General features: G+C 39.9%; 1 protein-coding gene across 1 annotated transcript; it reads right to left on the bottom strand.

Moving 5' to 3' along the window:
* Positions 1-2604: 2604 nt before the first annotated feature.
* On the bottom strand, positions 2605-8316 carry cdo1 (cysteine dioxygenase, type I). Its single transcript, XM_034118591.1, has 5 exons — positions 8065-8316; positions 6703-6780; positions 5861-6018; positions 4649-4818; positions 2605-3565 (listed from the first exon to the last, which is right to left on the bottom strand). The coding sequence occupies exons 1-5, from the start codon at positions 8232-8234 to the stop codon at positions 3536-3538; spliced, it is 606 nt and encodes a 201-aa protein (XP_033974482.1). The 5' UTR covers positions 8235-8316; the 3' UTR covers positions 2605-3535.
* Between the last annotated feature and the right edge of the window lie 7410 nt (positions 8317-15726).

Raw genomic sequence — 15726 nt, 5'->3', positions numbered from 1 at the left:
CTCTCCTGCAGAAAACAATGGGCAGTCATGCCACACAATGTTGATAGTACTACGCACAATCCGCTGTATGAATGAGTGTTTCACTATCAATGTACTGAAGCCGCTTCGATAAGGGAATCATGAAAGATCTTCCGATTCTTTCGGTGTCCTAGAAAATGTTTGTGGTTATCATTTCAGGACACAGTCCCCGACTATACTTTGCACTTTTAATCTCAACACTGCGAGAACAGAGTAAAGGGTTAGAGGAAACAGTGTGAAAACTTCTGTAATGGTTTATGATCTCTGCCATCACTATAGTTGCTCCTCAGATATGGAAAGAACAATAGCAGGGATAACAGAGAGCAGTGTGTGAGAAGGCAAGCAAAAGGGGACAGAGATGAAAACAAACCCAAATGGAGATGATTTGATAAAGCTGTCACAACAAAAACACAACACCGAAACTGACACACTGCCAAATATTTCAGAGACATAATCGTAAGCCTTTGTTTTGAATACATACCAATCCTTTTTCCATCTGGTCCGGCAAAAGATTTCCTCCAAGATCAACATCTCCACTGAGAGAAAATGACAGTCATTACGCATTCCTGTTGACCAAAGTGACAAACAAAAAGGGCATTCACACTTCATAAGTTCAACAGGTAAATGTCACATGAAAGAAAAACAAATATCTGATGTGAAAAATAACACAAAAATATAACTTTTGTAGGAATATTCAAATATGAGTTATATTAGCATGCAGTTACTGTGTGTTATAAAAGAGGCCTGAATAATTTGATCAGTATGTGATGTCCAATGGCGCCAAATAATAAGGACAATGAACTGCATTGGCGTTTATTCAAATAAACAGATATAGATCCCTCACACATGAAAGTAGTGTTGAAACATAAAATCAACAAAATAAATAGTCACATGCAGTAAAAGAGGAGATGTTTGTTTATGTAAATTCAAGTGCAGCAAGGAGCACCCAATGCTCAATACACCTAAAAATATTACAATCGCATCTTTTAAAATAGAGCCAACTGACAACCACACACTTATAAGTAATTAAATACAGAAAAAACACACGGTAAGAAATGGTAAAGAATCAAACATATTCAAATATACTTATATGGACAAAATTGTCAAGTCACCAGTGTCCAACCTCAACATCAGTGTGTATCTAATCAGAAGTGTGTGCCCTTTGAAATGTAAAGATAAAAAAGATAGTATCTTATTAAGAAGAGCATCATTGATGCAGATTTAAAGAGAAACCCTACCCTGTATTTTGATAAATAATGTAATGATGTTTCTCATTAGATGTTTAATTCACATTTTAATCTGCAGTCTGTAAACAGAGTCCTTGTTTTAATACAAGACGCTCAATTTTATTTATGTTGATGAGTCAGCAACTGGCAATATTCTGTTATGGATTGCTTTGTTTTATTGAAGGATGAATCATTAGATAGGATGCATCACTATCACTCACTTGATCCAAATATCAGAGTGTATCAGGATAAAGGGTAGGGCAATTAATATTATATAACACGCTGCAGGCCATCCCATGGTTGACCTGGTACAGAGTAAACCTGAGGAGAGTTATCTATCAATCTCACCTCCCTGACACACTGTGTGCTCTCAGCAAAGGCAAATAATGACGAAATGTGACTGCTGACGCATATTGTTTTTTGCACAAACTGTCCATTTTGGCCTGTTTAAACAAAAGGGTGGATGTAAAAAAATAAAACGGTCTCTAAGAAGGGAGACTGACAAAATGGACTGACAAAATGTCCTGGCTTGTGGACATTTTGGTTTATTTTCTTGTGCTTGAAACAACAATCAAGGAGATCTGATAAGCAACCATTTTTATAACTTACACTTTACCTATTTACCACTTATGTTGTCTATTCAAGTTAATGTAAAACATTACAAACTGTAGATGAACTTGTTTAGGTAAAATAAAAAGTGCACTGAGTGTTGTACAGTCTAGCTTGATATAAACAATTTATACAAAGGTAAAGTTTCAGTATTTATAGTACAGAATAGTTTTACAGAGAACTGGAGCTTTGCATGTTCACTCCCGTCTTCAATTGTGCCTTATCTTTCAAATTCATTCACTTATACTTACAGGCTAAGTCAGTTAATACACTTGTTTGCTTGCCAAGGAGATACAAATTGGAACAGACATCAGCTGAATAGCTAGTTATTGAAAATTGTTATCAATGCTCCAATAACATAATCTACTTATTGGTCAAGTTAATCATCAATCAATATTAACCTTGTATCAAAGTACAGAGGCCGGCGCTTGCATTAGTTTGCTTGCCGGCTGAAACCAGACAGCTTATCTCTTGACAATTCACTGCAATTTCCACATTACTCTAATATACTTTCATTGTCTATTAATCAACCATTAGGGGTTGCTAGGGCAAATATTTACTATATCAGTAAGAGGCACTTAAACAAATACATGTAAATGTTTACACCCAGCATCCGACAGCAAAAGGCACACATGTATCATCAGCTGTTATTTTGGCTTTTGACAGTTTTCTCCAGGTGTACCAAACAAGCTCTTTGCATACAGACACATAACTTATTACACAAACAGAAAAAAATGAGGACAACACAAAGTGCAGTTCTATGAAAGTGTAATGGTTTTATTGCGCTACAGTTATGGCCAGATTTATCTTTTACTGAATCACAGAAATCATTCATGCATTTGACGGTGCTAGGAGAGGTGCTATGCTGCAAAAATTACACACTATATAAATACAGCTACAAGTAAAATATGCCAAAATCCTGAGAAAAGGTATGAGCTTTATGTGAACATATCGTCTAATAATACAAGACTTGTTTAAAACTTAAGGATGAATACATTAAGGAGTAACACGGAAGCTCGCTGATTAAAAAACTCTCTTCCCCGCAAATAAATTACAACCATCGCACTTTTAAAAACAACACAACTCTAAAGCTTTACATTTCTTTTTACCAAATGCAAACAAAACAAAAAAATGGGTACTTTGAGATTTGCAACAGGTGTTAAGACAATTTTGAGTGGTATAAATTGACAGTAATACAGCTATAAAAGTGCTCCATCGATAACAAAACTGTTGATTGCAGAAAACGTTTTTTTTTCTTCAGAGATAAAAATTAAACACTATAAAGCAATATTTCCCCCCTCTTTGAAAAGCTAAAGCTCTACTCTTAGACTATGGGCCATAACTTTACAAAAGTGTGGTTACACAGGTCGTGGATGAACAGGAATGTTGTTATTGGAAAAGGGTCTCCTCAGGCCCAGCAAACAAAAGGCAGATTCAATCCATGTCCAAGCCTATTCATGCATTCGTCCTGTGCTCATCAGTATTTGCCAAGCTCACACTGGGCAGCGATAAAGCCATTCTAATTACTGGGTTGTCCTTTTGAACCAGCCCGCTCCTGATTTTTAAATGGGTTGTTTAGTCATAGTAGGTCCACATTTAGCTTCCCCAGCAGTTTTTCCTTGAAACAATTTCACAACATTGTCATTTTAAATGCGTGTGTCTTCATCATCAGGGAGGGACCATTAGTTGTTCTCTTGTGAAACTGTGGTCTCCTGGAAAAAAGGGCAGAAACTAGTTAGACTAGGGTCAGGTCATTAGTTACTGAATAACAGTAATACATAGACTCACAAGTACTAAACTAAGCAAAAACAGAACTATTTGAACTCAGTTTACACCATTAGACTTAAGATTTCAAAATTAATTACAGCACAATTGGTCATGAATCCGAAAAAAACAAAACCTCAGCCCACAACCAGAGTTGAGAGCGAGAGGCGTGGAGCGAGTTAAGTTCGTTGTGTGCTAACACTTACGTACTTCTACTATCTTATCTCCTCTGTTTGGTGTTGCAATCTAATGCAGAAACTTAACAGTGTTATGGTCAAGGTATGCTTATACAACTTGTGGATTTCAGATGAGACCACAGTTGTGGCAGGGGAACCAAAAGCAGGCAGAGGTCCTATTCTTTAGGTGCTATTGTTTTACGTCTTTGTGCTGTTTTCATTTGCATGCAATTTTCAATTAATAACATTTCTTCTTAACATAAGCATCATTTTTGTTGAAACTGCAGCAACTGGAACACATTTAATGTATATGTAATGGAAACTTCCTATTAAAACCCTGAATCTTCAAAGGGTGCTGCTGTGATTTTCTGCAAACTAAGCTTAATGAGAGTAGCAAGACCGTATAAAAACGTCCCACTTCCTGCTCTTGAGGCAGGGAGGTGAGGAAGTTCAATTAACTGTCTGCACTGATCCTGTTTGTGGTGGCAATATGTGGTAACTTAACAAAAAAAAGACTTTATTACCGGGTTAGGGTCGAGAGATTGTACATTAATGCAATCATCTATAGCACATGTGCATTAAGTATTTTATTTAGTTTGTATAAATTAATCTTTGTCTCTCTCTGTCCAGCTGTTGCTAACATCTAAAGCTATATATTTAGGCTGTTAGTGTTTGGCATGCAATGCTGTGATTAAAAATGTGTCAACAAGTCACATATTTAACTTCCCACATTAAGAGTCTCATAACTTCCACTTACAGAATTTACTTTGCAAAATGTAGGAATCCAAAGACCAAAACATCAACACACAACTTTTTAGTTACTTTAAATGTAAATAGTGATAAAAAGTTGCTTACAAATGGAGTTCTCTCCCCGTTTTTGCTCCAGAAGGTCATCTTGGCGATGTTCGTGTGCCCCGTCCGCTGGTCGAAGGTCTGGCAGGCCTGGAACGGGGGACAGTACAGGTGCAAACTGGCAGCGCACTCTGTGTGGCTGCCATTTTCCACACGATGCAGGCCAATGGAGTCTAAAATATGCACAAACACACACACGATTTAAAAACATTTAGACCACTGGAATGCTGTGAATTGAGGCTCACACAGAGGCACTTCCTGAGTGCTGCAACCAACAAACATCACACCAGGGCTCTGCTGAGGGAAGCACTCCGTCAGCAGAGAGGTGGGGAGAGACATGAATACTATTCATTGTAAAGTAAGAACCGGCTCCTAACTCCTCTGAGACCAGTTTGACATTATGTAACTGCAGAGGTTGGAAACTTTGCTGTAAAGACTTCTGACTGTGACAGAGATAATATATATATTTCATCTGGGAAAGAAAATGTAGAGGGCTTTTGTTGTATTTTACTGAACAAGGCATATAATGAGGGTTTCCTCATATTAAGCACCAGTTTCACACCTTGCCCTCACACAAACAAACAAGTATAATTAACATTAAGATATTTTTAAAATGATGAATTAACAGGGTGTCCGCAGGGTCTTAAAAAGTATTAAAAGTTGATAAATCAATTTAGAGAAAATTAAGGCTATTAAAAAGTATTAAACGGCATTTTCCAAGGTATTACATTTTCTAGCTTGTTTTCAATAAGTATATAAATTGTCCAAAGAGGTTGTATTCTACAGTTTGCCTGAATGTAATCATTGCGTAGGTGTGTAGTGTGATTCTGTGTAGTTTACTTATGGCATCCCGTTGGGTTTGACGTCATCTGAACAGGACATCGCGCGCTCACTGCTTGATAGCGCACGAAGGTCAGTTTACGCCGTTTGTTAAACAATATCGTTATGGGGAAATGCAAGTCTGCGTCCAAATGGTTGGAAGATAAGGAGGAAGGACAATCAATACTGTATATAGTAAATGTGAGATAAAGTATGTCGCCAATGTAACCGGTTAAAACTCTAAGTGGCGATGAGGTCTTAAAATGTATGGAAAGGGTCTTAAAAAAGGTCATAAAAGGTATTAAATTTTACTTCAGGATTCCTGCATATACCCTGATTAACAATCAAGCCTAGTTAAAAGGAAAGAAACACTAAGCACACTGTCTGGTTTCTCACCATTTATGTAAGCAACCGTGTTTTCCTGGAGGATTCTCTGTGACTTCAGGACCATTTCTCCTTTGGATTTATTCTCCGGCCAGTCAAACAGGGTCTCCTTCAGCTGACCCTGCAGCAGCTTCATAAAACAATGCGAGTCCGAGTGATCATGGATGCTACTGCAAATGGAAAAGATAAAAACAAGCATACAGTGTGAGATCCTTGTCATAACCTTTGGACTAAAAGCACCATTATAAATCTGCCCTTTAAGGAACTTCTCAGATTCATTAGCAGGGTGGGCCAGTTCTCAGAAACTTAGAAGCTCTTCTTCTTGAGATATGAAATTCAAACTCTTCCTCCAGACTGACACATATAACTTTTATACATAATATCATGTAATGCCCATTTTCATGGCCGTCCTTCAGTAGGGTTTTGGTGAAAGAAATGTTCTGTTATATTTTCATAAAAATATAACATTTATATTATCAACCCAAAGCAAACTCAAATGAATATCTCAATGTCTATACCCTTATGTGTTCGGTGTCCAGGTGATATCGGCTCAAAAGGAGCAACATGCAATAGATATCACTAAATAACATCTGTTAAGACAGCCTTTCTGTGTGTAGAACATTGGACTCTCTTTATCTCTATTATTGTGAGACAATAATTTCCACAGAAAATCACTTGAATACACGATAGATTTTATAGCTTTATGCAACATGTATCATAGATCATAGCTTTTCATTTGCAGTTATCGCTGAGATCTTGCTAAATAGCTAAACACAATTTGGATGTTATTGTATGATGCAATAAAATAAGCAACAATTGTGTTTGTGATCAATTCACAGGCGGGAGCATCTCACCTGCCATGGCCTTCTCCCCAGCACAGAATCATGAGGTTGAATTTCCCGTTACCCTCGTCCACCAAGTTTCTTGTGTACCTGAAGAAGAGGACATTGTGTTAAACAAACAGGGAGATATAAAGTGCATAAAAAATGTCCCAAAGGAGTCCAGAGAAGAGGCTTTGTCACACGTTTTACATTGAATGCTAATTCTCAATATTTCATGATATTTAATCATTTTTAGGACAAAGCTAAATCTCAATGTGACCAAGATTTAAACACTATGATCTTTATTTGATTTAAATGTCCAATATGCCAACATTATTCTAATTTATTGCAGTTTCCACACAGTTAACCTGTTGCAGAATTACTTATAATGGACAACTGTTTAATGTCACCTGCACTAAATGTTTCTTTATTTTATTTCCATACAGATACCCCAATGATGTCATATACAGTAGGCCATCTTGCGTCCATGCTTGTTCTGTAAACATTACTCTGCAGTCTGCACATTGATGTGTTTGAGGCAGCTGCAGCTCCCTCGCGGACAACATGACAGTCATTCGGGTGTGTGTGTGTTCTCAGTGTTGATTGGATGGCACCCTCACCCTCCCTCCATTGACCCCTCACTGATCACAACACTGAAGCTATTCAAAGCGTTTGAATACAGAGCACCCTATTTTTTTTCTCCACTGCAGATTTAAACATTTAGAATTTAAAATAAACTGTTTTGTATAAGGTTGTCAGCCTAATGTAGGAGTAGTGTTCCTAAATAGAATGCATTCATATGAATTTGGCAGAAGTCGGGTTTTTCCTCTCTTTTATTCAAATACGATGTGACGAAATCTGCATTCTGCATGGAAACAAGAACTGGTTTTTGTTCAAACATCAAATCAAATCAAGTTTTATTTATATAGCACATTTTTAAAACGATTTTTGGTCGAGCCAAAGTGCTGTACATATAATAATTACCTTACAGTAAGGACACTTTACAGCAAACATGAGAACGATTATTTTTTAAATATTGAAGTATTGAATTAATTTTGTGAATGTGTTCAATTATTTGCAAACGTTATGAATAACCTTCTAACTTCACTATATTCGTCATGTCAAGGGCATCTCCTATGTTTGTAGAGAACAGCCATCGTTGATTTGCAACAAAATCAAGATCAGCGGACAAATACAGACACACAATATTAACAAAAGTTAAAATATGATTGTAAAAACAACATTTGGACTAGCGTAAAAGCATTAACACACTAGGCCAAGGCGACATCGAATCCACAGTGCAAAGTGCATCAGCATAATAAACGTGTTAACTTATATCTGATTAGTTAATGGCAGTCAAATATCATGAGCGTTAATAAACAATCGTATTTTTACCTGTACTGGTCGAACTTTGCATGCTTCATCCAGTCCTGGGGGTTGCTCTCATATGCCTCCATTATATTTTGGACCTCCTCAACATTGATGTTGTCACTCTCGAAAATTTGATGCAGGATTTTTATCAGATCCTCCAACGATTCTGGCTTCCCCACCTCTGTGTGCTCCATCTCTCTGCAGGAAGTTATATTTTAGATATTTCTATTCAGTCAAAACAACAAGTCTGTCGTACCAACTTTGTGCGCTCGCTACTTTTTATAGGCTGGTGCCGCAATTTGGGGGAGAGCTGGTGTTGGACTGTACCATTAGCTGCACGGCTACTCTCATTTAAATATTTGTTTTCATGAGCACATAATGATATATGGAAAATATATGGATTAATTTTCATCCCAATCACACCGTAGATATTATACATTTTATATATTTTTTATTTTTGCATGTTTTCATGAAACATATGCATTCATCTCACACATTAAGAACTTGGACTAATCCTTTTTGAGTCCAATTCCACCACGTTGTCACAAATACAACCTCCCCCTTTCCCTCTCTCTTTCCCTCTAGGAATTTCCCCAACAATAGATCTCCAGCCTCGTTTTGTGTGCCCTTTCCTCAGAAAACTCAATAACAAACATGTCCAAGGTGTGTGCAGACCAGATGCTCACAAACAAGTGGGGATTTTCAAGAAAAAAACGGTTTTTTTTACGTTTTGGAAAAAACAATATCATGGTTGCTGGCATTTAGCCTGTCTGGGTGGATATGATTAATTTTTTTAGGAATGTAATCACCATTGTTTGCATTAGGTGATTATTTAATTATGAATGTTGTAATGCATTACGAAAAATATGTATTAAGTAGTCCAACAAATCTCTTTGCGAGAACTTTAGGTTAAAATAGGTTAAAACAGCCAAAGGAAAGAAGAAAGAAGAAGAAGGACAATGGGGAAGTGAATTCTTAACACTGCAGATGCAAAAGAATTTACTTAATTTAAGACTTTTGTCCTTGTCACTCCACTTAAGAATGATTAAATATTTAATTAAATGAAAAAGTCAAATAAAAACTACAAGGGGTTTCTCACTTTGAGTAAAACGTAACTGTGAAAAGTAACAGTTGACATTTAGTAGTAGCTGCTGCATTAAATATGTTTTTTATAACTCCAACAGTCCACCCATTTCATCTGAAGTCTCGGATCAGTAAACAACAGGAGGCAAATTGAGCAAATGCCTAAATGCTTGACTTAAAGGCTTCCTGTGCAAAGTACACATCTGTGTTCATACTTTAAGTGAATATGTGTCTTTGAGATAGACTTATCTACAAAATCAGAAACAGAAAGATAGCCTAAAGCAGGGAGAGATGCTTCTGTCCATGTTTTCATATACCTAATCCTACATCCTGTTATCAGCAAGTCCTTGGCACAGTCTGGCAGTCAGTCCAGCTCTCTCTGTTCGAACAAAACCATCAATCATTTTTGTGAATAACGCATTCCTCTGCATACAGGTCATTCATATAAGTCTCACTGTTAAGAAAAACAACATGTCAGATGAAGCTTGTATGTAGTAGTTATGTTATTGAGGATCATATGTGCTGCAGATTAAATGTACAAAGTGTTCGTTTTTGCCTGCTGTGAAGCAGTGGCTGTACAACATATCAAATATCACTGAGCTCAGTTTCAACTTTGAGTACAATGTCTTGCTTACAGACACTTTGAAATACCTTTTTGTGAATGCAAAGTGACATACTTGAGTAGGAACAGCACACTTTTCCTATTTTATTTTCCAAAAAACAGATTAGTTAAATAAAAAATGGAGAATGTTCCTTCATCAGAAGTTTTTTCTCTGAGCTGCCACATCACCAACACCAAATGTGCTGTTGCTCCTCCTTGTGGCTACAACTCCAACCAACTTTATGTAGTACCATACAGTCTACAATATGTGTGGTACCAGTGAACTGAGATTTTGAACTGATGCTCTGTTATGACAGTAATTAATATACATTGTCTTAATGGCAAATTACATATAGTCTAGTTATTTGGTTTTACACATTATTTCAAACAAGATTATGCAACTTTAATTGGACGTTTATTGACGAAAATGAGCATGGTGCAACATGTGCCCATGTGTTTATAGTCCACTCCAGAGGATCATGCATATTATTCCATCTCAAACTGCAATGACTCAGATAACATGTCTGCAAGATCTGGGAACCCTTATGGCTTTTCTTAATATGAAATAAAAAAATATTGCACTTGATTTTTAATTGCTCCCAACAATTGAACACAGGTTCTATTTTGAGTTACTATTTCTCTTTCTCTTTTGTTTCTATCTGCTAATGGTACTAATAACAGAACAGTTATTGACTGGCAAAACCTAATAAGCAAGTATCATATCCATAAATAAAGAACATCACTAACTATACTATACTACAATTAGCATTCAAATTAATAGATGAAGAATACACAAATGTACTCCTGACTTAATTTTTCCTTATGATGCACTTTCTTGGTGGAAAAACAATATTCTTATAGTCAATGCAAGTGTAAAGATCCAAGACAAAGAAGGCATAAAACAACAGCAAGGCTAAAATATTCAATAAAAACAGAAGTATATGAATAGGCAAATAACAAAAAATCAGCAATGTAACTTATTTAGTTAACCCTGTAAGGCCCACTGTTGTAATTTTACAACATTACTTTAAGCTATCCTAAAAGAGTCAGTAAATGTTTTGTTTTTTTAAAGACTACATGTACATAGTCAAAAGGTCCTTTTGTTCAGCCTCACAATGCTATTGGGTAGTAAATGTGTTTATAGGTCCTGCCCTCTGGCCATACACTCACAAAACTTCCGAATCTTCAAACGAGCAACATATTTTTGTTTTATTGGACTGGATTTGTCAGATTCAACAGATTTTATCTGTTAGCATTAGCCAGACAGCATTGTGTGACTTGTTGAACTGGTTTACCTGCATGTGTGGGTGTAGGTATTCCTTTTATTATGATAATAGGCAGGATTGTGCGACTTGTTGAACTGGTTTACCTGCATGTATGGGTGTAGGTATTGCTTTTATTATGATAATAGGCTAAGCCAGGTAGTATTGTGTGACTCAAGTGTACAATGTAAATAGGATTCAGATACTTGTTGCATAGGGACACCTGGAAGGGGGTGGTGCATGCATTCCTTTTAGTATGATAATAGGCTAAGCCAGACAGAATGAACACTTGTCCCACCACCCTATCTATTCCTTCAGGTAATCTAATACAATATAATAAGCATATGTATTATTGATACATATTTATCAATTACTTTTTCCATTTCAGAATGGTCCTCAATTCAGTGTGCAGGATGTGATTGCTGCCATCCAAAACAGAGAAAGCGAGTGAGAACTGTAATCTCTGGAATGATCTGTGACTTTGATGTGTACCAAGGCAGTGTCAATGGGATACGAGCCAAGTCTGAACTTGGATTGTCAGGTGATGTTGTGATGAAGCTTGCCTCCATGCTTCCAGAAGGTCAGAACTACAAGATCTACGCTACTTCACCTGTGTCCCATTGGTAGTGAAGCTCCTTGATCGCGGAATTCATTATGTGGGAACAGCCAGGCAGGTGCGCTTACCCAACTGTAACCTTGAAGAGGAGAAGAGCTTGAAGAAAAAAGGGAGAGGAAGCTTTGATATCCGAGTGGAGGCCAACCACAACATCTGTGCTGTCAAATGGTATGACAGCAGAGCAGTCACACTTGTGTCATCCTTTGCTGGACCAGACCCATGAAGTCCAGACGCTGGTACGTGTACATCTTCTGGCACACCATCATCCTTGCTGTGATCAACGCCTGGCTCCTGTGACGTATGGATTCTTGGACCCCAAAGCAGAGACAGACACTGATAGGCCGAGGCAGGTACTGAAAACAGGGAGCTGGCTGGCTGCAGAAAGGTCCAAAAACAAAGCAGAGGGAAACGTCCCAGGCTATACTCGAAAAGTAGCTCAAAAACTGCAAAGAAACAAAACAAAACTCAAGGCTGCAGAAAGGCACTCTGGATCGTTGAACAGCATTTAATTCTCTGGCAGAGAAGTGAGGTGAGGGCCAGGCTCTTATGGCGCAGTTCCACTACAGCGCGGAGCTCGCTTTAAGCGTGCCGTGTCGTGCCGTACCCGTTTTTGGTTGCGCTTCCACTAGGCCTAGTTACGGCCCGGCCCGGCCCGGGGCCACTTTTTCACCTCTTTTCTGGCCCGACAAAATTGTGGTTCTATCGGGGCCAACAAACAGGGCTGAGTCGGGCTGAGTATGCTAAACTAGAGAGAGGAGCGCTGGCAAGAGTCTACAACTACAACAAGATGGACATATTTGACCGTGATTTAATTGTAATACACGTTTCAAAATGATGCCGAAGTAACAACATACTGATACCGGTTAGTAAAAACCATGAATTAATGCTTTGTCAAGTCTGCAGACAGACGGCAGGCGAAAAACCTTTTAAAATTCGTGTTTTTCTAGATGGAGATTGGCTAAGCTAACGCAGTATATGCTCCGACCGTCCACACTCACAACAACGGCCTATACAGACATAAATAAAGCAGCGACTGTATTCACCATGACACAGGCAGTCTGTGGTGTGTACTTGTTTAACTTTTGTCGAGTTTCTGAACATATATAAGGAGCTGTGAGCTCTGAGTGCTAACAGCTAACGGCTGTGTTGTGTTTTCTGGAGTTCTCATTGAAGATGACGTCACGGCTCCGCCTACACTGCGTTACTACTGTATAGTAACTACCCCAGTTCCTAAACTGTAATGGAAGCGCAGCATGAAGTGAGTCGGCCCAATGCGGCCAAGCCGTACCGAGCCGTACCGAGCGTGGCCGAGGCCGACCGTGTAATGGAACTGCGGCATTAAAGAGCAGGTGATTATCTGAGTGGGAACAGGTGTGCCTCATCTGCAGCCAGGAGAATACCAGCCACGCCCCCTGTCACACACCAGCCCTGCAGAGAAGGAGAGACAGAGTAGTGAGGGGTAAAAGGAGCAAAACAGGAAATAACACAACAACAAAACCCATGCATAAACATAACAGTACCCCTCCCTCAAAGGACGCCTCCTGGCGGCCTACCAGGCTTATCCGGGTACCGGGCATAAAAGTCTCTCAAGAGATCAGGGTCCAAAATGAGCGAGCGAGAAACCCATTGTCGCTCCTCTGGCCCATACCCCTCCCAATCCACTAGGTACTGGTAGCCACGGCCCCGCCTTCGAACGTTCACCAACCGCCGTACAGTGAAGGCCGGGTGGTTGTCGATGAGCCGGGGGGGTGGAGGGGGTTCGGTCGGAGGGCAAAGAGGACTGCAGGAAACTCTTTTGAGGAGTGACACATGAAAAGTTGGGTGCACCTTCAAGGCAAGAGGCAACTTGAGCCTAACCACACTAGGATTGATGACACGTTCAATCTCATAAGGTCCAATGTACCTGGGAGTGAGTTTCCGAGACTCAGTTTGTAGAGGGAGGTCACGGGAGGAAAGCCAAACCTTCTGGCCCGGTTGGTAATCAGGAGCTGGTCGGCGGTGACGGTCCGCCAGCCTCTGGTTCCGGGCGGAGGTGCGGGTGAGAGCTGCCCGGGCTTCACGCCAGACTCTGCGGGCTCGCCGGAGATGCCCCTGCACCGAGGGAACCGCTACCTCTCTCTCTTGAACCGGAAAAAGGGGGGGTTGGAAGCCGTTAGAAGCCATAAAAGGTGACATACCTGTGGCAGAGCATACCAAGGAGTTGTGGGCGTACTCAACCCACGGTAGATGAAAAGACCATGAGGCCGGGTTTCGAGAGGCAACACAACGAAGAGCCGCTCCCAGGTCCTGATTTGCCCGCTCCGTCTGGCCATTGGTCTGGGGATGGTACCCAGAGGACAAGCTGGCCGACGCCCCCAATGCCTGGCAAAAAGCCCTCCATACTTGGGAGGAAAACTGCGGACCCCTGTCTGATACAATATCCTGAGGGATACCATGCAGCCTAAAAACATGCTGGGTGAGAAGAGTGGCAGTCTCAAGAGGTGCGTTCACACCGGAGTACTTTGGTGTACTTTTCCCACAATAGTTCATCAGAACTACGATATATTTGCGTTCACACCAAAAAGCCCCAGGAACTAAAGTAGCTCAACTTAGTTCGCGAGACTCGCTTTTCAGTCCCTGCTACAGAGCAGGGTCTGTCGTGGGAGAAAACAGTTCGTACGTCTGATTGGCTGTGCGGAATGCAAACCACGCCCGTTTGACTCTGATTTTTTTTTTGGAAGCGGCCATTGTATTTGCTCGTTTACCCGAAGAGATTACTTTTGTGAAAGCAGTTATTATAGCAGCACTAAATAAATCATCGGAGCGGTGGAATTGATGAGGATGTCTCGGCGCTTCTGGCGATTTACTCGGAGGACGCAAAGTGCGGAATTCAGAAGCTTCTACTGCATGCAGTTTCAGTGGATCAGCAAAGTTAGCAGACCTGGCAAAGTCATGTCGTGACGACTACGAAGGTAAAATAAAATACATGCACTGCACTGTTTTAATCTGCACAATACTGGTCTTAGATGTACTTTTATTTGCTCAGTAGATCGAGCTAGCCATGCTAGAACTAGCTAACGTTAGGTCCAAGCTGGCTAACAACATCTAGCTAGCTAGCTATTCTCAGCCGTGCCCGCTATAAACACGTATTGACTTGTGAATAAGTGTGCAATGTTCTGTAATTTGCTTCACTAACTCATGGCACTAATCGTGTGTTTCAGGCGAGGTGTTTCTCTCAGGATTAGAAACTAGTTTTCCCCTCCGGGATAAAACGATAATATAACGTTAGCAATTAGCATGCTAGCTGGACCTCTGTGGCTACACTGAGGTAAACAATAGATTGTAGTTGCTATAATTTCAAGTAATTTGCAACATTCATTCTACATGTTAATGGTAAAAGCTTAAACAGTTGATTACCTGCATGCCACAAAGACTGATGTTCTAATATTTTTGCACATTTAAGTAGAAATGTAATTGAAATTCTATTTACTGCCTAAACATTGTTCCTTGTATTATCCTAAATAGTTTGACCTTGTTTCCTCAGAAGGCTTCTCAGACTACATGGAGGATCCCTCAGAGAAACACAGTTTCCACGTTCAGTTCCCCCCCGCTGAGAGTAGGCAGCTCCACACCCTGTGCCCGGTCAGCGGACACCATCAGGACTACCATCCTGACCGCTGCTGCCATACTGCAGCAAACAGGAGGGAACGGAGGTGAAAACACACTTTATACATTTAGATATGTGGAGCACAAAGAAAAGCATTGCTAAAAAACATTTAGCAGCTAAACTGTGGATAACAAGTAAACCACATTGGTTTGTTATTCAATATTCAAAAGCTTTTTGAATCATTACATGTCACTTGTTAGACGCTTTTATCCAAAGCTTACATACTCAATACTGTGGGCAATCCCCACAGAAGCACTTTGGGGTGAAGTGTCTCAGGGACACAACGACATGCTGACTGCAGTGGGGTTTGAACCTGTGCTCCCCTGATCCGAACACCAATGCACTTATCCACACGCCTCCCTATCATGTCCTGAGAGCCCTCCATCCCCCAATTGCTAGTGCCTTCACCATTTAAAATGTTAATAGTCAAATCAAAGGTGTTCCCTGTGTTCCTCCTGTTGTGTGCCTGCAGAGACAG

Source organism: Trematomus bernacchii, unplaced genomic scaffold (genome assembly GCF_902827165.1).
Source record: "Trematomus bernacchii unplaced genomic scaffold, fTreBer1.1, whole genome shotgun sequence".
Taxonomy (NCBI): domain Eukaryota; kingdom Metazoa; phylum Chordata; class Actinopteri; order Perciformes; family Nototheniidae; genus Trematomus; species Trematomus bernacchii.
The sequence above is the reverse complement of the archived record's forward strand: the minus strand, read 5'-3'. Positions and strand labels throughout refer to the sequence as shown.

Excerpts from the sequence above, each read along its gene's own strand:
- cdo1 (XM_034118591.1), bottom strand. The coding sequence starts at position 8,234 with ATGGAGCACACAGAGGTGGGGAAGCCAGAATCGTTGGAGGATCTGATA. Across the intron at positions 6,781-8,064 it reads GCAAAGTTCGACCAGTACAG|GTACACAAGAAACTTGGTGG; the intron begins GTAAAAATACGA and ends CCTCTTCTTCAG. Across the intron at positions 6,019-6,702 it reads TGGGGAGAAGGCCATGGCAG|TAGCATCCATGATCACTCGG; the intron begins GTGAGATGCTCC and ends TTCCATTTGCAG.